General features: G+C 37.4%; 2 protein-coding genes across 20 annotated transcripts in view; both read left to right on the top strand.

Annotated features, from left to right (window-relative positions):
- The window catches only part of LOC132110881 (disks large homolog 5-like), a 61,664-nt gene extending 56,097 nt beyond the window's left edge, over positions 1-5,567 (top strand). For 4 of the 6 annotated variants that reach the window (XM_059517937.1, XM_059517936.1, XM_059517938.1 and 1 more), the window contains 7 exons: positions 103-273; positions 972-1,168; positions 1,265-1,408; positions 1,759-1,886; positions 2,137-2,246; positions 3,940-4,049; positions 4,253-5,567. In XM_059517937.1, coding sequence (XP_059373920.1) covers positions 103-273; positions 972-1,168; positions 1,265-1,408; positions 1,759-1,886; positions 2,137-2,246; positions 3,940-4,049; positions 4,253-4,356 — 964 coding nt within the window. In that variant the 3' untranslated portion in view covers positions 4,357-5,567. Of the gene's footprint in view, positions 1-102; positions 274-971; positions 1,169-1,264; positions 1,409-1,758; positions 1,887-2,028; positions 3,272-3,939; positions 4,050-4,252 lie in introns of those variants that run through there. The other 2 variants (XR_009424689.1, XM_059517939.1) reach the window with 2 other exon arrangements.
- Positions 5,568-9,760: 4,193 nt separating this feature from the next.
- Positions 9,761-25,548, top strand: part of LOC132110880 (calcium-activated potassium channel subunit alpha-1a-like) — a 286,517-nt gene continuing 270,729 nt past the window's right edge. For 9 of the 14 annotated variants that reach the window (XM_059517926.1, XM_059517929.1, XM_059517924.1 and 6 more), the window contains exon 1: positions 9,762-10,698. In XM_059517926.1, coding sequence (XP_059373909.1) covers positions 10,414-10,698 — 285 coding nt within the window. In that variant the 5' untranslated portion in view covers positions 9,762-10,413. Of the gene's footprint in view, positions 10,699-25,548 lie in introns of all 14 variants that reach the window. The other 5 variants (XM_059517933.1, XM_059517930.1, XM_059517931.1 and 2 more) reach the window with 2 other exon arrangements.

The following is a 25,548-nucleotide window of genomic DNA, read 5'->3' as shown; positions in this document are numbered from 1 at the left end:
TTCATTTGTCTCAAATTACCTCATTCTTACAGATGCCACATTCTTTTCCTCATGTATTATGCTGTCACTTGTTGAATTATTCACGTCCTCTTTCTTTTCCAGAGCACTTTATGACCGAGTGGCTGAGACTGAGCTCGACCTCTCTTTTAAGAAAGACGACATCCTCTACGTGGATGAAACGCTACCAAATGGCAACTTCGGCACCTGGATGGCTTGGCAGCTTGATGAAAATGCACAGAAAATTCAAAGAGGCCAGATCCCTAGCAAATATATGTGAGTCACATCCTTTAGAAAGTATCATGTTATTAATACTTTTATTTTAATTAGTACTTTTTTGACAGTAAAGAAGTAATGTTATAAAACATTCTATTTTAGATGAATGTTTTTCTTCAAACTTCAAAAAAAAAAAAAAAAAAAAAACGACCACACTTTTTTTTATATATATTTATTATATATATTTTACAATATTATTGTTTTACAGCATAATAAATAAATGAATAATTGGTGAAAATAAGACCCTTTTTTCCCAAAAATAATTATATATATAAAAAAATGTACTGACCAAAAACATTTAAATGCTAGTGTATAAATATTGGCTGACATTTGACCTTTTTTAGTTTTTTTTTTTTTTTTGCATCAGCTGATAACCATTCCCACTTTTTTCAAAAGTTAATATTTTATATTTTATTAATTTACACGAGTATTATGTGAATATGTGGTAATGTTTGAAGTTAGTGTTTAATTGCAGCAATCTTGAGTACAAATCGCTGTCATTAAAATGTATTATGTATAAATTGCCACATACTAGGTTTCTGATTTCATTCAACCACTAGTTAGAAGAAACTTGATGCAACTGAATAATGCGGACACAAAAATGTGTGCATACATAGGTTATGGCTAGTTTTTAATTGAATAACAGTAGGTAACCGTATGAATGCAGTTGTGTAACCTGGCCTCCTGTTCTGCTGTAGGATGGATCAGGAGTTCTACCGCAGACACAGTATGACAGAACTGAAGGACGAGACGGGCTCCAGTAAGACCCTCTCTGCAGCCGCGCGCAGATCCTTCTTCCGCAGGAAACAGAAGCACAAGCGGAGCAGCTCCAAAGATGGGAAAGACGTCGTAGCCTTGGACGCAATAAGCACAGACTCTATTCCTTTCTTGGATGGTGAGACTCTCCAGTTTCTCATAACGCAGCGCTGCTGAAATTAGCATTTTGATGAGATTGATGTTAACCCTGTTTGTTTTTTCGGAATGTGGACAGATTTTGTGAGTCTGGCCTATCAGAGAGTGCAGAAGATCGACTGCACGTCTCCCAGACCGGTGCTGATCCTCGGCCCGCTCGTGGATCCGGTTAAAGACATGCTGGTTAAAGAATCCCCCGAGAAATTCAGCAGATCTGTGCTTGGTAATTGTCCACTAGTTTTTAACTGCAGTGTGATCTCTGTTAAAATTATACATTTATCCGTGATGGCATTGTGATTCATCAGTACTTGTATCTGAATAACACCAGCCTCAAATACAGATATCAATAGAACTCGTTTATACAGTGTTTATAACTTAATAAAGCACTGTGTTAAATTGCAGTCTGTTTTTGCTGTGGTAATAAAATTGACATCTAGAAACTGGAAAATATACTGCTATTACTATCAGAAAAAACTTAGTATTAATAATCAGTAATGTATAAATGAGACTGGTTGAGTCTAATGATGGTGTTGAATATGAGTGTGCTGATGTTTGTTTGTTCTGCTCATCTAGAGGTGATGAAGGCTTCCCAGCAGGCCATCGAGCGCGGAGTGAAAGACTTCCTCTTCATCGACTACAAACGGAGGAGTGGCCATTTTGACGTGACTACTGTTGCCTCCATCAAGGAGATCACAGACAAGGTCTGTCCACACCTCTGCTGACCACATCTCAGTCCATTTTTATGATGTTCATTTGATTAATAATAAGCTAAAATCGTATAAATATCTTTTAACTCGATTGGTATCGAGAGCTAAGGCTCATGTTTGTTGATTGTGCTTGCAGGATTGCTGTCAGCAGGCTCTTGTTTCTCTGTTTGCAGTCGCTCATGCTGTATATGTGTAACATGACTCAGACCTGTTGTGTTCTGTGCTGTGTCGTTCTCTCTCGTAGGACTGTCACTGTTTGCTTGACATTGCACCTCACTCTATCGAACGGCTTCACAGCGTTCACATTTACCCAATCGTCATTTTCATTCGCTACAAAAACGCAAAGCAGATAAAGTAAGTGTAAACATCTCTCTTCACAAGATTTAGAGAGCCAGCTGAGCTCTTGGGTGTCCTTGTGGGACCCGTCCAAACACACACACACACACACTTTTAAGGCCCTCCTGGCACATTTGTATGCCAAGAAGTTCCTGTGCGCTCCCTCAGGGCCATGGAGACATTTGGGAAATGAAGAGCTGTTTTACTGTGTAGGCTGCATTTGATTTGGAAGAATTGCTGTTAAATGCATGAATATCTTGGCTCTCTTTAGCAATTACGTTCTACAGATATAGAGCAAGATATATACGTAGGCAGCCGCTTCACTCTTTTCTCTCTGTGTCTCTCTCCTTTACTCTTGCTCAAGGTTGTCTGCTGAAGACCGCTTTGTGAGACCCCCTTCCCAGTTAATCAGGAAAATACGAGGAAAATTAAAGATGACTGTAGACTGTTAATATGCATATCACGGGTTCACAGCATACTGTACTGATAGCTCTCTAGGGGTGCGAGACTTAAAAGGACAATAAATCCCACCTTTATTCTCCTGATAGCACTGCATAACTGTGCCTTCAGGTCTCTTCAGCACTTTCGTGTAGAGTTGTCAGAGCGCTAATGGTGCAATGTCGTCCCAACAGAGCTTTTTAAATTGGTGATTTCCCAGAAGGATTAGGAAATCAAGCCCGCACTCGGTCACTGTGGGGATTAATACTTTGACCTGCTGACTAGCACCTACTTAATATAAAGGCAACCCGAGTTAATCAGTCCTGCTCTCATTAGCACTCAGGATCATGACATCACGTCATTTACAAAGACTTCATGGGCTCTTGCATTTCCTGGGTTTCAGAAAGGCTGTCTATGAAAAGTCACATACACATACACCAGGGCTGGTTGGTATATTAAATATTCATGATATGTTTGCCAAGACCTGGACCAGTACAAAATAAAGGAACTATTAAATATTACCATGACTTTAATACAATTTCTGAAGTCTCTGTGTGACATTTTTCCATGTATTAAAATGTTTTAGGAATAATATATATATATATATACACTTCAGAAATTGTATAATTATATATATATATATATACACACACATATACATATACATTTTTACTCTAATATTTAATTGAATAGGTAAATAGGTAAAGATTATTTAGGAAATCTAGTAAAAATGCATTTTTATATTATAAACATAATATATTCATACACTTTTAACTACACATGCTAATACAGACAGCACCTGTCCCAGGAGGGTGATTACATATACTTAAGAGAACTATACATTTTTGTAACTATTAATTTTTTATTTTATATGTAATATAAAAATAAATATTGGAAATTAAGTTACAAATTAAAATGTTAAAATGCAATATAGGAAATCTAGTGATGGTACAATATTATATAAATATCTTCCAGTTTTATAGATATTTGTTTTATTTAACATTCCCCCCCCCCACCACATTTAACACACACTGACACAGACAACACCCGTTCAGTTGTTTTGCCCTGCAGGAATCTATTTCTCAAGGGACTTCAGATGTAGTATTTTACAGCTGATGTCTTCATTTTACAAGCATTTTATTATTATGCACCTGTCCAAAATGTTGCTGCTTGAATCACATTTGTTTCAAAAGAACAATGTCATTGTGCCAGTTTAATCTTGTAATGTCATTATGTGTGAAGTCTGAATGAATGTTTCTGTTTCCCTGTGCAGAGAGCAGAGGGATCCAGTTTATCTGTGGGATAAAGTCTCTCAAAAACATTCCAAGGAGCAGTTTGAGATTGCACAGAAGATAGAGCAGGAATATAGCAAATATTTTACAGGTTTGTTATTCATATCTGCCTCCGTGTATTGTATTTTTAAAGAAAGAAATTAATACTTTTATTCAGCAAGCATGTATTAAATTGATCAAAAGGGTAAAGGCATTTATAATGTTACAAAAAACTTCCGTTTCAAATACATGCTGTTCTTTTGAACTTTCGATTAATGAAAGCGTGTCTCGCTGTTGTTTGATGTTTCTTTACAGGTATCGTTCAGGGAGGCACCTTCCCTTACATTTGCACTCAGATCGTGACTATTGTGGATCAGGAACAGAGCAAAGTTCTGTGGACGCCGCTGGGCTCCCCGTAGAGCTCAGAGACTTACAAACACTAGACTTTATACACAACACACGCAAAGGTACACTAACGTTATGAGTGTCACGTTAAGATCGTGATTCTTTTGTTTTGGTATATACATTTTTATTACATTATTAATTGCAACTTTTTTGTATATATGTGTGTATGAGTGTGTGTGTGTGTGTGTGTGTGTGCAGATGCTGGACGATAGCACTGAAGCATTTGTTCATTTCCTTTGGTCTTCCTGACGGACATGTAAAGTTTTAGCAATGCTGCATTTAAGACACTCGTTTACAGAGCAATCAGTCGGCGAATTGTGTTAACGTCTGCCTGAATGTGAAGTCCCTCATACAAGCAGCCCTGCTCCAAAACGTTCTGCGTGACACCCTCCCACGTCCAACACATCAGCTCAAGGACTGAATCCTCGTCTCATGGTTTAAGACTCGTTTGTTGTGTAGATGTCAGTGAGCGTTGCTTTGAATCGTACTGCTTATCTGTGGAGCTGAGACAGATTCTACGGGCTAAATGGAAGTGCCTTTGGAGATCTACTGAGCGTATGACAATGGCATGAGGTGAAAGCCTGGTATTTAAACAGTAAAACTTCTCAAAATTCACTCTAGGGCTAGACAGACCACTGTGTACTATGAGATCTCTTATATTAGAGATAATATTTAAAGAGAATATCCCATCTTTAACTTATGGGTGAAGTATGGGTGCACATGTATGCGTATGTATGCAATTTCATCAAAATATATAGAAATATATTTACTGTATTTTTACTAGGCTATAGTCCTAGGAGAAGGGTTACGGAGTGTCACATCTTAGCAAATATTAGCATGTTTGTGTGTGTGCGAGAGAGCGAATGCACATTTCTGTTGGTGTATGTTTGTCAGTCACTTTTATTTGTACCACACACAAAAAAGAAAACATCACGAAAAGAAACGTTGCAGGGTAAACCGGAAATGGTTTTCTTAAAACTGTTTAAATGCTAGTGGTGTTTCATTGCTATTTAATTTTTAATTTTATTATTATTATTATTATTATTATTCAAGAGGCATGTTATGTCTCATGCAGACCTGTAGCCCTATTAATGTTGTGCCAAAAAACATGTCATTTTCTTTCATTTTTCTGTTTTGCACTTCTAAACAAATGACTGTTTGTAGGTTTCCAGTAGAATGGAAATAGGAACTATAATTTTTATTGTAAAATAATATTCATGTGTATCATTCCATTCCTGTTTTTTTTTTTTTTTTTTTGCAGCAAGATATCAGTCCACTGGGTTGAAATAAGACATGTTGTTAAAGTGAATCTAATGCCTAACTATTATTCTGAATAGCTAGCGTATGGTTTTACATGAGGGATTCATCACCACCGAGTATTTAGAACGATTAAAACACAGGTACTTTTTCCATTGGGACTTCTTTTATTTTAAAAGTATGTGTTTTGTACGAAAACGTCAGTAATGCGAGAATAAAAGTCATTTTCTGTATCTCACAGAGATCATTCTCATGTCATTAAATGAATCCCGATGGTGTGTTTGATTGATGCGTGTATTCATTGAGCTGTGGGCTGATCTGCATCATATTAAGGGTGTCATACAGCTGCTTCCGCAGCACTGGTTGCATCTACAGCAGATTGACATGTGCTGTAATTGAGTGTGGAGCTGTCCTATTTGTTGCTCCTCCATGAAACTGATGCACTGCATCTAACCATGGGGAAGATACGGTGTTAATTACTGGAACTAAGGTGAGCTCTTAAACAATAGCTGCGTCTGAACGGCTGTCAGCTGCTGATTGGGGAGGATGGGGTTCTTAAAGCTGATTCTGTATGACGTGATGTGACATTTTCTTTTTTCTGCAAAAAATTATTGTCAAAGAATATATAGTCAGCTGATCGAGAAGAGCACTACAGCACTGTGTCATCTGACCTTGCTTTGATGGCATTGTAAAGCACTGCTGAAGGCTATGTAGCTTTAAATGCCGATTTCTGAATTATTCATTATGCTAGTATAGCTAGAGATGTAAAGATAGATAGTGTAGATATACAGAGAGATGTAGCTATAGACGGATGGATGTAGATATAGATTCAAACTTGACTCACATTTTAAGTAAATGAATGTACTATGAACAAACATCTATTCATGAAATTAATATTAATCTAATTTAATGAATGCTGCAATATAGTGGTTAATTTTTAGTTCGTTACCTAATGCATTAATATTGACAAATTATTAATTGTACATTAATCGTTACAAGCTCCAAAAATGTAGCCAATGACTTAATTATCATAATTTGCTACTTTAAAGAGGCATTGAATAATAGTGTGCTTCTAGCCACACATTCCTTCTTGTTTTTAGCTGCCCTTCAAACAAGAAAGAAGAGTCATCAGGTAAGCCCTAGAAAACAGTCTCCTGACAAAGAGGTCACTGGCTGTACGACAGCACTTTTTCTTAGTGTGGTGTGTAGCACTGGAGATGCCCTTGGCAATGCCAGCGCTGATTAGCACAGTTCGTTCTGGAGAAGTCAAGCTCCTCCCCCAAGTGCATCCTTATTTGGCTTGTACTGATTTTCTTTCTTGAGCTCCAGTTCTCAGCCACAGGGAAGCCCTAAGAATGCCTTTGCGGTGTTCTTAGGCTTCACCCCGAAAGCAGCACGTCCTTCAAGTCCCCTTCCTCTTCTTTTAGAAAGGGTCGAGTCTCCTGCTGGGATATCTGTTTCAAGACAGCTGCTGACAGCTCTTCTGAACTTGAGAACCAGTGCTAGAACCTCAGTGGTCAAACATGAAAAACACTACATTTTTGTGCCTCTATTCCAGCATTGGAAATAGAAATCCTGTGGATGACTGTGTAACTAAGCTTTGCATCTGTCAGCTATGCTGTTTTTTGACGCGGCTCTTGCAGGAACCAGGTCTTTAGCCGTCTAAGCTGACAGCTGGGCACGTTTTCCAGGAAGATGACCAGTCGTGGATCCTATTGCTCTCCATAAATAACACCATTGAATCCGGGTCTGCAAGATCCAGACCATACCAACTGGTTGCCTACTAGAACAGACGGCTACGATGAGATGGAAAACCACTAAAAGACCTCCACCCACACATACAATACAGGAATATAATAGTCTAGTTACTGAAGAGAAGGATGTAATGTGTTGCCAACATAGAGACATACTGGGAGAAAATAAACAATTTGATTTTTTTGTAGTATTAATTTCTGTCATGTCTATTGGGTTACACTCAGGGTCTGTCAAACTGGAGCTATCGAGACACTCTTTCCATGTTGCTCTAGATGCAAATGTCAAATCACCAAGCTCAGTGTTTTTACACTAAACTTGCACTTCTGCTGTTGTCCAGTAGGAGGAGAAGTAATAGATGCTATTTGAAAATTAACTTGCTGATCAATGACTGCATTGTGAAAGCAGAATGGAAATCTGAATAATAAAATGCACCCCTGTTTATCTGGTAATATATATAATTAAATAGGAATTTTTGATGAGATGAAACTGAACCAAAAACAATTTTATAAATTTAAATGGTCAATTTATATACATGTACAGAGATAACTAAGCAAAGTCACTATTAAACAAATAAATGGTGCATAATAAATGAATAAATAAAAGACATTGGCATATTTTAGAGTGACATCTTCTGTTGATGTGACTGTAGATTAGCTTACAACCATCTATAAAGATTCTGTTTCAGCTGCTATTTTGGTTAAGTAATAGCATCTCTCAGACATTAAATCATAACCATAAAATCATAGACATCAGTAAATCTCGTTTACACCTCATTCGGGTTTATCTATGTTTATATTTTGAAAATGACTTGTTTAAGGTCGCATTTCACAGCCTGTCAATGTAGTTTGTCATCTGTCTTATAAGCAACCACGTTATTATTAATAACAATAATTAAAACCCAAACTTAATTTGTCATATTTTTTCAATATTTACAATAAGATTTAGCAAGCTATCATAACACATCTCAACAAGTTCCTAATCTTATTAAATTATTTTGCCTTTAATGTAAATAAACGTGCAAACAATATACTTGCTCTTGTTAATTATTGATGTTAATTACATTTACTTACAAATGCTCACTGTATGGCATTAGTATGTATACAACAGCCATAACAATATTTGTGTCGGCCTGTTTACAACATGAAAGGGATGTAGAAACTTCTACTATGACTTTACTTGGCCCATTGTGCAAGATGTCTCTTTATTACCGCGTGGTTTGTATATATGTTGCTGGATCGACATTTTTGACACACCCACCAAACAAGAGAATCTCAAACCCCGTTGCACACCGTACCCAGGAAACATGTCGTTCAAACCGGAAACCGTAGCAAAACGCTGCGCACCGGTTTGAGCTTGAAATTGCCCCTGAGTGCAACTTTATTGCACTAAATGTCCGTGTATGCTGCTGTACAAATCATGCATTTTAAAAAGTGTGAGATAAATTCATTTAAAGATATTTGGAAATATTTTGCTTTCAGACAGGCTACTGAGAAATAAAATGTGTTTTCAAAATGTCTGAAAAGGCTGCATACAGGTTTTTATTTTTTATTTTTTGTCCACTTAATGTTAAAGGCACTTGTTATTGTACATACCAGTTGTATAAATATTAATTCACATTATAATTCACACCCACAGTTCTAATTTCTTTTTTCTTATAAAAGTTATATTAATTGCAATTTTTTTTTCTAACCATTGTGCTGGGGCGGTAAATGACAAACCCGACAGAGTTAAAGGGGAGTGATTCCAGAACATTTTGAGCATTGATTGGTAATGGCAAAGTTTAACATCCCTTGGGGTTTAACAGTTACACGAATTAATGGGTCGTTTTATCTGAAGATAATTTACATTATTTTATTTAAAAAATGTTAGAAATGTTGCAAATTAAGAGTGCTAAATGTGAAATATCACAGGTATACGAATTAATGGGTAATTTTATCCCAAGGCGATTTACATGATTTTATCTTCTTCTAAATATGTTTATAGGACTGTTGCAAATTAAGAGTGCTATAGACAGTCCTGCTAAAATGCATTACAACAGATCAGTATATATATATATATATATATATATATATATATATACATATATATATATATATATATATATATATATATATATAGTCCATTTTATTGCGCTTTTTGATAGCTCATTCTCTTTAATAGTCTCATTAAATCAAGAATGGGAAAAGTACGTCTATGGCAAAATATTATATATTGTATATTATGTATTGTAAATATTATTCATCCGTGGGATTGCTGCTCCCCCCCATCCCCCCTCATGTTGTTCACTGTTGATGCGTTTAATAATAATTATAATGATAATAATTAATATTCTGTATGCTCTCTCTTTTTCGACCGTCTTTATCATACGGGTTGGGCTCCGCCCTCCTACCTGTAAATCTCCCAGCAGTCTGTGGAGCAGATCTGACGGACTGCTGGACTGGAGCAGCTGAGGAAAGTGAATGGGGACAGCGACATGTCATTGAGAGCGCCATAATCGCCCAAACGCCGATATTTGAACGAGTTCTTCCACCGCCTTTCGCAAGACTACAAAGAGCGGCTTGGTTCCCAGCTGAATAGCTTTGGAGACATTGATTAAGTTGGAGTTTATGAGAGAAATATCGATTAGACACCGCTGAGGCGACCCTGTCACTGGATGGACGACAGAGAGCTTGTTCGTACACGAGCCGCCTGAAGAGAGAGACAGCCGTTTGTCCGCGTTTCTCTCACGAATCCCCCTGCATGCTGACTGATAACGACAAAATATTGGTTTTAGACTCCATTTTATTTTGAAGATATGGAAAAGGACGAGGAATCCCCTTCAAAATGAAAACATGAAGTCGTCATTAATGCGGATTTAAATGTGTCGCGCTGAGGGTAACGGACGCGCGTTTCCTCCTCCTCACGCTCTCCAAGCTGCTGCATTTATCACTCAAAAATAACATTCACACTGAGCAGACGTGGATAGCAAAATAGAGAAGTAAGGAGAGGGATATTTGAATCAATATGGCTGATGGCTGGGGCTGGGGGCGCAGGCAGGAGCTCTCCAAAGCTTCTTCTCAATGCTAGTTGTGGCAGATGGCAACGGATCCTATGGCAGCAGCTCTAGAATGAGTAGTAATATCAATCTGAATAAAAACAAGGACTCTTCTGTCTCTATATCGAAGATGGACCTGATCATCCCGTTCTCACCAGAAGTACCCTGTGACAACAATGGTCAGCGCATGTGGTGGGCTTTCCTCGCCTCATCCATGGTGACGTTCTTCGGGGGTCTCTTCATCATCCTCCTGTGGAGGACCCTTAAGTACCTGTGGACGGTCTGCTGCCATTGCAACATCAAAAACAAGGTAATGCAAGCCATTTCCCCTCTCCACGAAAAGCCCTATTAGCTGGAATTAAACGGTCGTGTTATCTTTGTGCATTGGTAGTATCTTAATAACTAAATGACATTTGGATGGGAGTGATTGGCATTGATAGAAGTGAATCATTGTGAGTAATACACTGGATCTGCATGACAATATTGCAGAAAGCACTCTTGTCTGAATAAACCACTCACGATGCACACAGTCCAACACATTTTAGTATTTGCACATTTAAAGAAAATGGAAATTAAGAGATTCATATGTGTCAACAAATGAAAACCTTTCATATAGCTACGCCTCATATTTGAATGAACAAATAACAGTATTTAGATCTTTTTTGTTTTACCCCCCCCCCCCCCCCCAAAAAAAATTAAGAGAATACACTAGATTTGAATCAGGAATTAGAGATTTATGTGTGTACGCAATCAGTAACCCCTAATCCATTTAAACTGTTACTGGATTTCTTATGTAACCTTGTAAACAAGGCATTGAGACGCAAGGTGACTGCGGAATGAAGTCTAATTAGACTGCTTTTATTTATACACTGGCTTGTCTTGAAAGTCATAAAGGAACTTCTAAGCATTGAACGGGATATTTGTTACTTTGGCTAGTGGTTTGTTGATGGGTTAATTTGATTATCTGAAGTATACTGGCTATCAGACTTTTAAAAACGCATAATATATTATTCATTTAGTGCAATAAAATTAACAGCAATCCAGCACATGAATATATAGAATAGTCAAGTAGTTACATATTATCTTTAAACAACAGTCAGTCATCATCAGCTACAAACACATTTTAATGTTTTATTTTCATAGGAAACCAGTTCAGACCTGTTGCTTGCAAATGTATGAAATATAGTATTCAATCCTTCACATTCAATTTGATAGTAATGTGATGGCTTCCATTAGGGACTCAAAATGGACTTGGTGAGACACAGTGCACCAATGCACCAAAAGTGGCTTATCTTCCACGTATCCATCATATTTGATGGATTGGCTGCAATCCAGTGTAAATGGAAAAGTGTTTTTCACTTCTCTAAAGACTCAGTGCAGACATAAAAAAGGACTGAAGCTTCATTTTGGCTGCTTCATGTGGGATTTGAGGAGGCAATATCCAATGAGTTATAATTAACCACATGAGGCCTGGATTCAAACAGCCAATAGACTTTAATCCCTATTAGTATCTACCGACTAAGATATCTGTCTGGGAATTACTTAAAAGACAAATTAGATGGTTTGTCTTCCTGCTAGTTTGTCAACAACCTTGGCTGTGGGGTGTTTTCGCATTTAAATGGTTGATATGAATGAATTATGTGTTCCTTCTCATTCGGATGAGACTGTGTTGAGCTTGTTATTTATTTAAATAAGAAGGGTTAATGACGTCTGTGAAGTCACCAGTGTTCATTACCATTTAATTAAGTACATGCACAAGCATTGTCTATCTGAAACTGACACTGTAGTTCAGCCTCTTCGGATGGAAGTTGTGAAAAAACCATCAGGCCTGTCTTTATATCATCTGCTGCTGTTGAAGCCTTGTTGTCTTCTCTGGGATATGATGTATACGTAAGACCAGACTATGTTGCATCGTCAGTGTTTCCCTACCAGTGGCTCTTGACAACTCGTTGTTGGACCATTGGGAATGAGTATGGTGTTCCAGTTGATACCTCACCATATCCTGTTTCCAAGAAGAAATGAAAATGGTGCTGTGGATAATTGTATGCACTTAATGTGTTTCCTAGTGGAAGGAGACTATGGAGGGGTGACTTTGGGTATTGACACTCTGTTGCACTGGGAACATGCTTGTTAGGAGCATTAAGAGACTGAAACATTATCCCCCGTGCAGCTGACTGCGGACGGCAGGTCTTCAAGGCATGGTGTCAGTAATGGGATGCGCAGTAGAGGCCAGCCATGTTGAGCAAGTGGGTGAGACTAAGAGTGTGCCATTATATCAGTCATATAGATTGCACCATACAGGTGTAATGCACCTGAAAAAAGGAAAGAAAAAACACCCCACATCATCTTAGAGTTGTTCATCTGCGCATCCTGATTCTGTATTAGACTTTGTGGATTGGTTATTTGGTATAAGTCTTTCCATTGTTCGCTAGGTGATAAGTGCCCCTTAGGTGCGGTTGCGACACAGAAGGAATGATGACTTATTTTGAACTCTCTCTCTCTCTCTCTCGCGTGCAACACCTATTGTGTCTTATAGGGAAGCGTTTCTGTCCTTTTTAAGGGAGCAAACAGAATAAAGAGTTATAGAGGTTTTTATTTTATTTTATTTTGTTTTATTAGTAGCAGTAGCAACACCACTGAAAGCAACAAATACTCTTGTCATCTGTTTAGTTGAGCAAAGGGAGTTTGTTGGTGCTTTGAAGTCAAGTTGGAATGATCATATTCAAAAGTGCACATGAACATCACATTGTATTTATGAGTAGAATAGAGTGTGCTTTCTTTAAGCTGACACTCAAAAAGCTGGGACACACCAAGCTGACTTCTGAAAACCAGCGGTGACCAAAGCTAACGGTGTTGTCACCTCGCGTCGGCAGCATCTGGACCAAAAAGCTGCACTTGAACACACTGCTCAGACTACAGCTGACTGCAAACTAACATCTGCTTTTAGGCACCTGCATGAGAGGAATTAGCTTTCTAAATCAGCAGCTATTAATATATTTGTCATTTAAAATAAGAAATCGAAACAAGGATATATCAAATGTAAATAAAGCAGCACTTGCTTACCATTTTGAATATCAGGTATGTTGATAACTTTCTTCATTTAAAGCGGCTCGTTTTCTTTTGAAAATATTGTACATATTGGAATGCTTGGGTAAGATCATGTAACGTTAGAACTTCTGTCTATGCCATCTTCATTTATGTGCTCGTTTTCATTACTTTTGCTTTAATTCTCAGGCACTGACTTGTTCTCTAAACAGACCATTCAATCAAACTAGCCCAATAGACGCTTGCCAATGGCCGGCCGTCGGCTTGGTGTATCTTGGGCTTAAGTTAGGGGCATAGCGATTCAACATCTATGGCAGAAGCAAATTGTTATTGACCATAATAAGGTATAATTGTTAAAGTTGACCATACACTGTCAAAAACTGATTGCAGTAGTTTCAAAATAAAAAAAACATGGTAATTATGCTAGGGTAAAAACCTGTTAATTGTTTAGCAGTACATTGCCTTGCTATATGTGGTAAAGAATAATAAATCTAATGGGACATTTCATATAATCTTACAGCAAAATACTGTTAAAGTGTCCCTATTATGCCATTTTTAAGGTTCCTTATATTGTTTTGGGTGTATCCTACAGTAGGTTTACATTCATGCAAGGTCAATCAAAGCTTTTATTTTCTCAAAATATGCATTTAATATCACCTAATTTTCCATTTATTCTATTACGATTCATTCAAAGATTCAGTCTCTCTAAAAACCCTCCTTTACATGAGCCTGTTGTGATCAGTCTACCGCGTACACCATGTTTTACAATCAGTGCGCTCCTTGTCATAATTTTGTATTTTTAATGCTCAATAAAAAATATAAACCTAAATAAAAATCTATTATTTGTCATACTTACAGGTTGTGATTCAGTGGAGCCATCTTTCAAGTGTTTTGTGAATCCCATGTTGAACTCCCCCTGATTAGAGAAGCAGTCATCAGTAAATTACGTTTTTGAGGGCGGGTCAAGTTGTTCACGGCCAGCCAACGTAGAACGTAGGTGGGCATTATGGAAATGTGTTACCCCTTGACATGTAGTCATGTTACCATCTTTGCCTAAGAGTTTGGTTTGGTGCACTCTTTTTTTTTTTTTTAACCAATCATCTGAGTTCTGAATAATCACTTTGGAGCCACGGAAAAAATGGTAAAACTGATTGGCTGATCACACGAACATGCACAGTCCTGCCAGTGCATGAGCTGTGACATATGTGACATATATAATTATATAACTTTTTTAAATTAGCTAATTTTTTTTAAATTAGCATATTTTTGTTTTGCTTTGGTACCGAAATTGGTACCGAGAACTAGGGATGCACCGAATATTCGGCCACCGAAAATGTTCGCCGAAAATGGCCCAAAAGTGCATTTTCGGTTTTCAGCCGAAAGACTTTTATCACCGAAACAATACGGCCGAAATGTTGTGAAGATGACGCAAACAGAAACCGCGACCTGCACGTGCACCTGCATAGCGCAGACCACGAGCTCCCCGCGACATTCACTTCACACTAGGCTTGTTGCGATAGTCGGTGTTACCGGTGATACACTGTGTTTAACCCACCTACCGGTCATAGCACTTGACCACCGGCACCGTCCCCAACGTGTTGAAGTTTTAGCCTATAGTAATAAAGCACTTAATTCAGTTAGTGACTACTGTCTTCGTAATATATCGTAAGCGGAACGAGCGCCGCAGTAAAGCAGCAGGTGTACGATTTCATTTATCATTTGAGGAGAGTGAGGCGAGCTAACTGGCAAAGGATGGCGGAAGATCTGGTTTCAAAGTGAACTGTTGCAATTTAAAATGAAGGTTTTTAGTTTATTGTTTCTCATTTAGCCTATTTATAATTTTTTTGTACGGTGTATGCAGTTAATAGGCCTACCTCTTTTTTTTTTAACAGCTTAACGTGAGTTTAATTTTTATATTAGTTTTTTTTTGCACTTAAGTGTCCAGTGATTATTCGGGTAGGCTACCTTATTTAACGAAGTTTTTGATGTTCGTTCGTTTCATATTCGATAGTTGTGCATTTTTTTTTTTTTTTGCTGAAAGAGGCAGGCACTTTATTTAACGAATAGTGAATTTTTTTATATAATTTCTTGTTTGATACTTGCACGATGTGTGCAGTGGTTTGTTTTGTTAATAAATGCACTTTAAAGGTGTTTCATAAGTGCTTTTGTTTAGTTTTTGCATGGTGTGTTAAGTTATTATTCATTTTGCAATAAAGATGTGTAATACAAGCGAGTGTCTTATTGTTTTGTGTATTTTTATGAAGAATAAAATAAATTAACCCATGATTAATTCAAACAAATGCTACTGAATTGCCGCTAATTAAAGTGAAAGTAAATTGAGACGTGTGCACGTCTGCACGACCGCATTTTCGGCCACCCGAAATCCCCGACATGCAACCCCGGTGACACCGGGATTACCGGTTTTTTTACACGTCGATTAACCGGTGGAAAAAATCCGTCACCGCAACATCCCTACTTCACACCAGTGAGAACATTCTCTCTCTTCTTATTCCTTTATTCGCATCACTAAAGCGTCTCCTAACAAAGAGATTAAGATGGACCACGAAGTGAAAACAAAGAAAAGTAAAGTACAGTCTTATAGAGTCTGTTAGCACACGTCTCACTGAGATCTTTTCGAAACCTCTGCACTTCATCGCGAATGTGCTTGATCCACGTTATAAAGACCATTACTTGGATGTGGAAATAAGGCAGCGCGCACAAGAAATGATCCAGGCCGCGCTGGATGTGGAGAAGCGCCAAGCACAGGAGACAGATCAGAGCGCAGAAAAAAAGACTCGTCTCTGGGCATGCACCCTCGTTGTCTGATATGTTCAGTGAAATTCTGCAAGAAAGTGCCTCGAATAATAATAATACGTTGGCTATTGTTCTTGTTCTTAGGCTACTATATATGTGACATTTTATTTACAGTGTGTATGTATATATATATCTATATCATATATATATATATATATATATATATATATATATATATATAGACACACACACACACACACACACACACACACATATACATACATAATATCAGATTGTAGCCATATTTCTGCTAGATTTTCTGCTAGATTTCTGCTTTAATTTGATAAAAATGTTTATTTATGCCCTGGCCCTATTTAAATACACTCTCTCAAATATTTCTCAAATGTCAGGCAGATGACAAGCTCAACTGCTCAACAGCTAGATGGTTATCTGTCTGAAGTCCCCATCCCCAGAAGTGATAACCCTCTTGCCTATACTGGAGAAGTAATGCACTTTCTAGTCCTACAGAGAACAATTTCAAATGCACTTCACCTAAATGCACTTTGTTTTTATGAGAGAACAGTTCATTTTAAAACCTTTCTGCAAGCCATTAGGCCTGTACATTATTATTTAATATTCACATGAGTGGGATAAATTTTTAGTTTGAATTTTTTTTTATTCTGTGCATTGTTGCAATGTGCTTAATAAATATTTGCATAATTTGTAATTATGTATTTTTATGTTTTTTTATAATTTATGTAATTGTAATTATCTTTGAAACTTTAATATTAATTTATGCAATTGCAATGTCTTCATTTTAGTAAAGTTAGTACACGGTCATAGCAATAAATGCAATGGTACTAATAATTGGCATAATTTCTTTTCAGTGTTTCGGTTTCGGTTTTCGGCCTTGGTTTTCTCTTTTTCGGTTTTCGGTTTCGGCCAAGAATTTTCATTTCGGTGAATCCCTAATTGATACAGAGAAATTATGATTCTGTGTAAAGAAATATCAAGTTAACTTGTACAAAAATATCGGTTATTTTTCCAAATATGAACTAAAAGCTCTAATGGAAGCAGATCAGTGGCGCTTGTTTTGTGGTGGCACAAAATTTGGCAGAGTCGGCCACCTCATAATTCTCTATGCAGAAAAAATCCTGGATATTGATTTATATTCCATGTTTATTTAATATGGTTTTATATTTCTGCTCTAAAATACTTCATTTATTTCCCTGTCTTGTTTTACTGGCAAATAACATGGAGTTTACCAAAAGCTATTGCTTCTTGAAATGAGCCTTTGCTTTTCGATCCAGTGATTTAGTCCAAGTGCTGCTTGACTACCATTTTCCATTCAAAGCTCAAGATGCTGTCTGTCCCACTGAAGGGTTACGTCTCAAATGAGGCACGTGTTTTGTATGCATGTGCTTTTGAGACTACAATACAAAGATATTTTTATGGACCTAGGGCTGAACTTTGTATTTTCACTAAAGCACTCAGAATTACTGAGATGCCTAGTAAGTGGGTTTGTTGTGCGCCTGTGTATCCCCTCGTGCTTGGCAACGTGCCGGCTGCCTTTGGGCTAACAGGCGGACAGCACACACCCAAAGATCAGCTGTCCCTCTCACTAACACTCTCACACAATGTACTCTGTGAGTCTGTTCTCCATACATGTGTCTATAGCTCCATTGTGAGATAAACATCAAATTATTTTCATTGTCACTACATAGTTTGTGTTTTGAATATGCAAATGAGTGCAGTGGAAGAGCATGTGGTGGAAGTCAAAGGACACTTGGGTGTTAAAATGCAGTAGTAATTCTGCTTTTAATGAAGCTGTTTTCGAGTATAATTCTTTTCCCCTTTGGCTTATTTTTTAAAGCTTTGCAACAAAATCCATCTTGTGACCGCTCAATACGAATGATGTGAAACTGATTTTGCTATTGATCACAACAAACAGTCTGTCTTTGTACACCTCTTGAATTGATATTTGGAAATGTTTTACAATCATGTATCTCCTTAGCATGTCACGTTGCCAGTTGTTGTCAATATGACAAATGAGTATGCGTATTAAAACTGGGGAAGAGGCTTCTCATATTATCATGGTGAGGTATAAAAATATAAAAACATGTCAGATTTGTTACTGCAGCCACTAGGTTGGATCATGGTTGAATTGAGCGATAATGATGTAGAAATTGACAGTTGTACAGGGTAGTCAGGCCTCAGAGAGTTGTTTTAGTGTACACTTAAATATTTTTTCTGAGAGTGATTTATTTTCTGTCAAACATGTCCACTTATTAAAGGACTTACAATTTGATCCCCTGATATGTGTTATTCTCACATAGTGCTTTAATAATAACCTCAGGCCGAGTTTATTGTTACAGTGTTTGGCTTCACAGAAATTACAGATCAGTTCCATCTAGCATGCTGCTCATAGAGGCCTGACATTGCTGTCATGTGTTGTTGATTTTGGTCAGGCATAAGCATGCTCTACAAACAAAGGGCAACGACTGACCAGTTTCCACTGCTGTGGTCAAGACATTTCAGTCAGTCCAAGTAAAACACTGAGGAATTACACACTTTTGCGGGGGGTGAGCCTTTGCCAGGGACATCTAATGTATTAATGCAGTGGTTTTCAATCGTGGTCCTGGGGACCCACCCCTCTGCACATTTTGTATGTCTTTCTTATCTGGCATACTCAGTTCAGTTCATGGAGGTCTCTCCTAATGAGCTGATCATCTGAATCTGATGTGTTAAATAAAGGGAGATTTGCAAAATGTGCAGAGCGGTGGGTCCCCAGGTCCTGAATTGAAACCGCTGTATTAATGATTTTACTAAATGTTATATTAATAAATACATTAATTTATTAAGACCAAAGGTATGGGATTAGAATCCCGCCAAATGTATTGCAATCACAGATCGAAAAATAATAAGCATAAATAAAATATTTAAAAACACGTGTAAAATAACGCACAAAAAACGAAAAACAAATGCAATTCTTTTTAAATAACAAACAGCGCAGTCATAGATCGAAAAATAATAAGCGTGAACCAAAAATGTAAACGCATTTATAATTTATAAAATAAAATTGCACAATACTGAAACATGAATTAAAAAATTTTCCAAATTGCAAACAAAATCAGTTTTCCTGCTTATATGTTATTTTTTTGTGTGCTTGTGGTCTTTTCCCCTTTGCTCTTGTTTCCACGTTTTGTGCTTGCATTTCTAAATGTTGCAGTTAGAGTTTCATGTAAATCAGGGTGGGCTTCAGCGTCACCATTGGGCCACAAGTTCTAGATTGACAGCTGCTCCTCTAGCCAATCAGTCCAAGGGGGAGTTGACGTCACTCCAATATGACTCGTGGCTGCTGTGGCAGGTCTGTGAAGATGGATAACCAGCGTCAGCAGGAAAATCCCGGTTGATCTCAGGTAATTAGCCATAAATATTTTGTTCGTGGGTGACAGAAACATTCCCTTTGTGTGTTATGATATTTTCTGCAGGCTCTATGTAGTCCGAGTAGGCCGATATCTAGCTTGTTAACACGTCTTGTTAGTTTGGTTTAGTGAGCAATACTTTATATTTTAGGCAGTAGGGGCTGCACGATAAATCACACGCGATATTTAATTTATCTTGTCAGTAAAGCCGGTTCTGTAATCAGGGATAAATCTCCATCACCTGCGCGCTGCGCAGTACTTTGATGTCATACAGTGATCATTCTGTGCAGCACTGTTTCAAGTCGAACACTAATGCTGCTTCATGTGAAATTGCGCTGGTGATGGACAAACTAACAAAATATTTATGGCTAATTACCTGAGATCATCCGGGATTTTCCTGCTGACGCTGGTTATACATCTTCACAGATCTGCCACAGCAGCCACGAGTCGCATTGGAGTAACGTCAACTTTACATTTTTGATTTACGCTTTTTTCGATCGATGACTGTGTTGTTTGTTATTTTTAAAAAATTGCATTTGTTTTTCAGTTTTGTGTATTATTATTTTACACTTGTTTTTAAATATTTTATTTATGCTTATTATTTTTCGATCTGTGACTGCAATACATTTACAATACATTACAATACATTCTGATCCCATACAACGGTATTGTTTTGGATTGCCACTAAACTGAAAAGTAGAACCCCAAATAAATTTAATTTAATACAGTGGGATCCCCATTTTTTATTATTATAAAGTAATTGTTGTCTCTGTATCCCATTTATATGTTTTGTTCAAAGGTCAAAGTCATAGTTATGAACTAGAAATAGTGCAAAATCATAACAATTTCAGCTTCGTTTTATGACTTAATTTTTCTGTTTTGAATGTTTCAAAAACTTTGAACTTCATATTTAACTAAAAAAAAAAAAAAAAGTAAGCCCAGATTTTAAGGGTTTGGTTGCACTAGGAAAGTTTGCCTGAGACAGGAAAGACATTCCTCACTGGTGGCGACACCAGATCTCACTGATTGGTCAAAACCGTTAGCACATGGGAAAAGATAGAATGTTGGCCATTGCTGGAGCTCACAGAGGAAGCCGCTGCTGGCTGGTTCAGCTGCTGTTGTCTTTAAAGAGCCTTGTTTGCATGTAATCTGTCTGCAGTCAGAGCCACCATCTGCTCTCATCTCCACTAACCCCTAGACCACAATCAGATGAAACACAGTTAGTCTTCATATTGCTATTTTGAGTTTAGTGGAGGATGGCTGTTTGAAAGCTGGTTAAGAGTTACAATTAATTAACATTAATAGTGATTTTTCTAGTGCTGGGTGGTTTGACCAAAAATGTATATCACGGTTTTTTTTTCAAAATTATACCGGTTTTCCGGTTTATGACTTTTTTACATGCATAATCAAGTGTACAATGCATTTTTTGCTGGTTGATATTCCAAGATGTGTTTGCGGCTAAGGTGCAGGAGCAATAAAAGCACTTGCATAAAATGGATGTTTGGTCGACGTCGGATTTTTGGAAACCAAAAAACCTCCAAACAACAGACCAGGCTCCTCTTTTTGGCTAACTCTTTTAACGCCTGTTTCGCCTATATATATATAATTTTTTTTCAGCATTGTAAGTCTTTTATCACAGAACAGTAACAATCTTTCATATAGACATTAGTTTAAACTCAATAAATATAAACAACACATTATTCATGCATTTACTTCTAGGTTTATATAATAAGCTGCTCAAGCAAGCGGCAAAACATTTATCGTATTTTCCGGACTAAAAGTCACACTTTTTTTCATAGTTTGGCTGGTCCTGCGACTTATAGTCAGGTGCAACTAATTTATCAATATATGAACCGAGAGAAATGAACCAATAGAAAAATGACCGTCTCCAGCTGCGAGAGGGCGCCCACTCGCGGCTGTAGACGGTAATGTTTTCTCTTGGTTCTTGGTTCTAAATAAATGCGACTTATAGTCCAGTGCGACTTATGTTTTTTTCCTCGTCATGACGTATTTTTGGACTGATGCGACTTATACTCAGGTGCGACTTATAGTCCGAAAAATACGGTAAACACAATAATTAGCCTACTTTTCTTGTTAAAATATTTAAAATTAAAACACCACAGACAGAAACAGTCTCGTGCATTTTGCATTTAAATCTTTATCACAAGCAATCCCACGGGTCTTAATGAACATTGTTTTTCTGCTTCCATAAAAGTGAACATATATATATTGTTTTCCTTGTTTATGCTCTTTTTCTTGTTTTAATCACAATAATCACAAGGCCTCCGTCCTAATTCTTGTTGTGTTTTGCCTGAGACGAAGAAGCTCTTAAGCTTTGAGAGTATGTTCTACTTTTGGTGACACTTTCCTTTTAAAAGTCTTTGGCACTTCTTCGTTGCAAGATGAAAATCTATGCATTACTGATGGAGCAGTCTGAGCCCTTCATTTAGAGAGTTGTCTGGATGCCTATCCAAACATAGCCCAAGGAATTTAAGCTCTTTACAGTATTAAATAGGAGAAAAGTGTGTCAATAAAGCAAAATGACAATAGTAAACACTCAATTTTCAGTTAAGGCAGTTCATTATTGAATTCAGTGGTGTCATCATCCAGCTCAGTTCAGTTTAAAAAGTGTCTGTGCAATCATGTCGACGGTATCGCTGGATATTAAATGTTCCCAACTAAGCAAGCCAGAGGCGACAACAGCAAGGTACCAAAACTCCTTCGGTGACAGTATGGAGAAAAAACCTTGGGCGAAACCAGGCTCAGTCGGGGGGCCAGTTCTCCTCTGACCAGATGAAATCAGCAGATCCGGGTGACTGCAGTGACCATCTGAACTGGATACAGACTGCATCTGTTGGCTACGGTGACCTCGGAATAAGAAAGAAACAGACTAATATTAGCATGGATGCCATTCTTCTAATGATGTAGCAAGTACATTGTGTGTTATTGGAAGTGTTCCCAGTTCCCGTTGTCCTAATTAATGCAGCCTAAAAATCCTTTAACGGATTTGAATATAAGCAATGTGTTCGTGTGTTATGTGTAAACCAGGTTAAAGAGAGGGGTCATTAACTTCATAATTGGTGCTTTGATTGGAAGCAGTGATGCACTGTGCATGGGAGAGGAGAAGTGAAGGGTAGAGTACGTTCCTGTGACCTTCAGGGATGTGGGCTGTGCCGCCAAAGCCTTGTGCTGCTCTGTGATTTGGCTCAATCTCTCCTGTGTGCTTGCAAGCTAATAACTGGTTGTGCTTCTGATGGCAGGCGGCAAGTTTAATAACCTGCTTGGCTCTTAGCATGCACTACAGTGCATTGGTGTGATGAGATGTGGTACTTTTGATGTGCCTGCAAAGGTTATTCCACAAATGTCAGGCTGGTTTAATTGAAGAAATGTTACAAAAGCATCTCTTCTCGGTTAGATATACTGTTGAAAGGTTTTTAAATGAAACCGTATTTTTTCTCTTTACTATTAGGATCCATAAAGGCCCCTTTTAAAGGCTCTAGAGTGTTTCCTTTGTTTAAAACGGGGTTGTCAAACTCAGTTCCTGAAGGGCCGCAGCCCTGCAGAGTTTAGTTCCAACCCTAAAGCCTGGTTCACACGGCAGGATAATTAGGCCGATTTTAGCCCCGATTGACACCTTCCAACAATCTTAAGGAAGCTCTGATTATCATAAAATAATCAGATAAATGATCAGATATTCCTGCCGTGTGTGGTGTGTTAAGACTGCTCTCCTCTGCTCGGAAGGACGTCGGGACCGCTCCGATCTCAAATCGGGGATATCCAACATGTTGGATTTATTTGGCCCGATTTCTTCTCGTGTGTGGTGTCCCCCGTTTTTCTTATGTTTTTTTCGGTTACAAACAAAGCACAAACTATGGCCACTGCATCCTCTTTGTCCGCCATGATTGTTTACTCTGAAGACACGTTTGATCTCGAAGGATTTTGCGAGATTTCCCGTCTGACCTGGGAATGCTCGAGAGTCAAATCGGTTCGTGTGTGATGTGTTGATTTTGCCGTGTGGCTGCACACCACACACTGTACGACCAAAACTGTTAGACCCGTGATTTTTTTATCGCCGTGTGTGGGGTCTCTCAGGTTTGGAAAATCGGCCGACAATTTTAAAATCGTCCCGTGTGAACCAGGCTTAATCAGATTTTCAAATAAGCCTGAAGGACATTATTAGCTGGATCAGGTGTGTTTAATTAGGGTTGAATCTAAACTCTGCAGTACTGCAGCCCTCCAGGAACTGAGTTTGACACACCTGGTTTAAAAAGTAATAGTGAAAGGAATAGGGCTTGTGAAAAGTAAGACGCGCGTTTGTAAAATAAGCTGTCGTGCTCTGGACATGACATGGCATGTTGACATCATGTAGCCTATGTTGTACACACTGAAACATAAGTTCATTGTTGTAGGTCTTGGTGAAGGAAATGATTAATACCATTGTAGTTTTAATTGAACTGATGTTGTTGGGTATGTTTCTGTCTGTCTTGTCTCATCACATCAGCTATTTAATGTATCCTGTAAAGGTAAAGCTGCTATAAATAATCAGGGTTTTTCCTGGGTCAAAATTGGTCTTCGGTGGTGGCTGACCGACATGGTCATCCACACACAGCAAAGAGTACCCTAGTACCCACATGATCCGCAAGTCCAATATTGACAATAAATGTTACATTAAAAAAAAAAATACAAAGAAACAGTTTTTTTTTATCCTATTCATGAAAAAACGATCACTGTCATCTTTTCTTGCCCTCTTTGCACAAAAAGCTGTGATTTTTCCACGACTGGCTTTTATAAGAAAGTTAAGAAAGATAAAATCCTTTTTTGATAGACCTGATAATTATTTTAGTATAATCATATCAATTAAAAACATAACGTTAAAAGGTGTAAATTTTTTTACCATATAAAATTAGCAGCTAGCTATAGCAACAGATCTAGTTTCATCTCACTCCAGTCTAACTTTAAATTAAATTATTTTATAGGTAATTTACTACACATTGTCATAGGCCTATACATACTGTGGATTATTAAGGCTAAATTTTACTTAACACTCTTGATAAATGGGGTAAGCACACTTACTTTCTCATTTCAGATGTGTATGTTCTTCTAAGAAGTAATGATTTGTTATACACTGATTCAGACACTGATGGGCAGACCAATTGCTTTAACCATTCATTATAATGAATCGGCTCAAAGGAGTCATTAGGTCACAAATCAGACTTTAGCAGATGTGTTGTGTGGGAATCCTGGGACATCGCGAAATATTTTTCAACACACACACACACAAAACACCTCATAACTGTATAGATTTTTCTTTTTTTATATGGTGCTGAATAATTTTTGGTCCCAATTTTATTATTATTATTATTATTATTATTATTATTAAAAATAATATTAATATATTAATATAATTTTTTTATTATTATTAATAAAAAAAATCCTAAAGTAGTTTAACATCCCAAACAAAGCTTAAAGAATCTTTCAGAAAATATTTTCACGAAGAATAAGAATAAAACCGAATAAATTTGCAGTACATTGCATTTTATTATTTTTTTCCTGTAAACACACAACTTATACCTGGGAAACAGCTTTATAGCTTATGCTGTGAAATTGTAAACAATCCTTCAGATAAAGTGCCAGTGGCATGAAACCTGAATGGAAATCACATTTTAAAGTAAAATCCATCAGAAAGTTGTCCAGAAAAAAAAAAAATTTACACACACAAAAAACCTGCTGTGTGAAAAAGAGCAGTGAATACTTAGAAAAAAAGTGCATTTCAAATACATTTACCTCTCTCATTCAGTCATAATTAGGCTGCAAGACTTAATTATGAATTGGTAAACGACAAACTGATCACAGAACATGTTTGTAAATCTTTAAATGTTAACTGTTAAAAAGCAATGTTATTAGCTTTTACAACTAAACATTTGCAAACAATATTG

The sequence above is a fragment of the Carassius carassius genome, chromosome 30, assembly GCF_963082965.1.
Source record: "Carassius carassius chromosome 30, fCarCar2.1, whole genome shotgun sequence".
Taxonomy (NCBI): Eukaryota; Metazoa; Chordata; class Actinopteri; order Cypriniformes; family Cyprinidae; genus Carassius; species Carassius carassius.
This window is presented reverse-complemented; position numbering and strand designations above follow the sequence as displayed.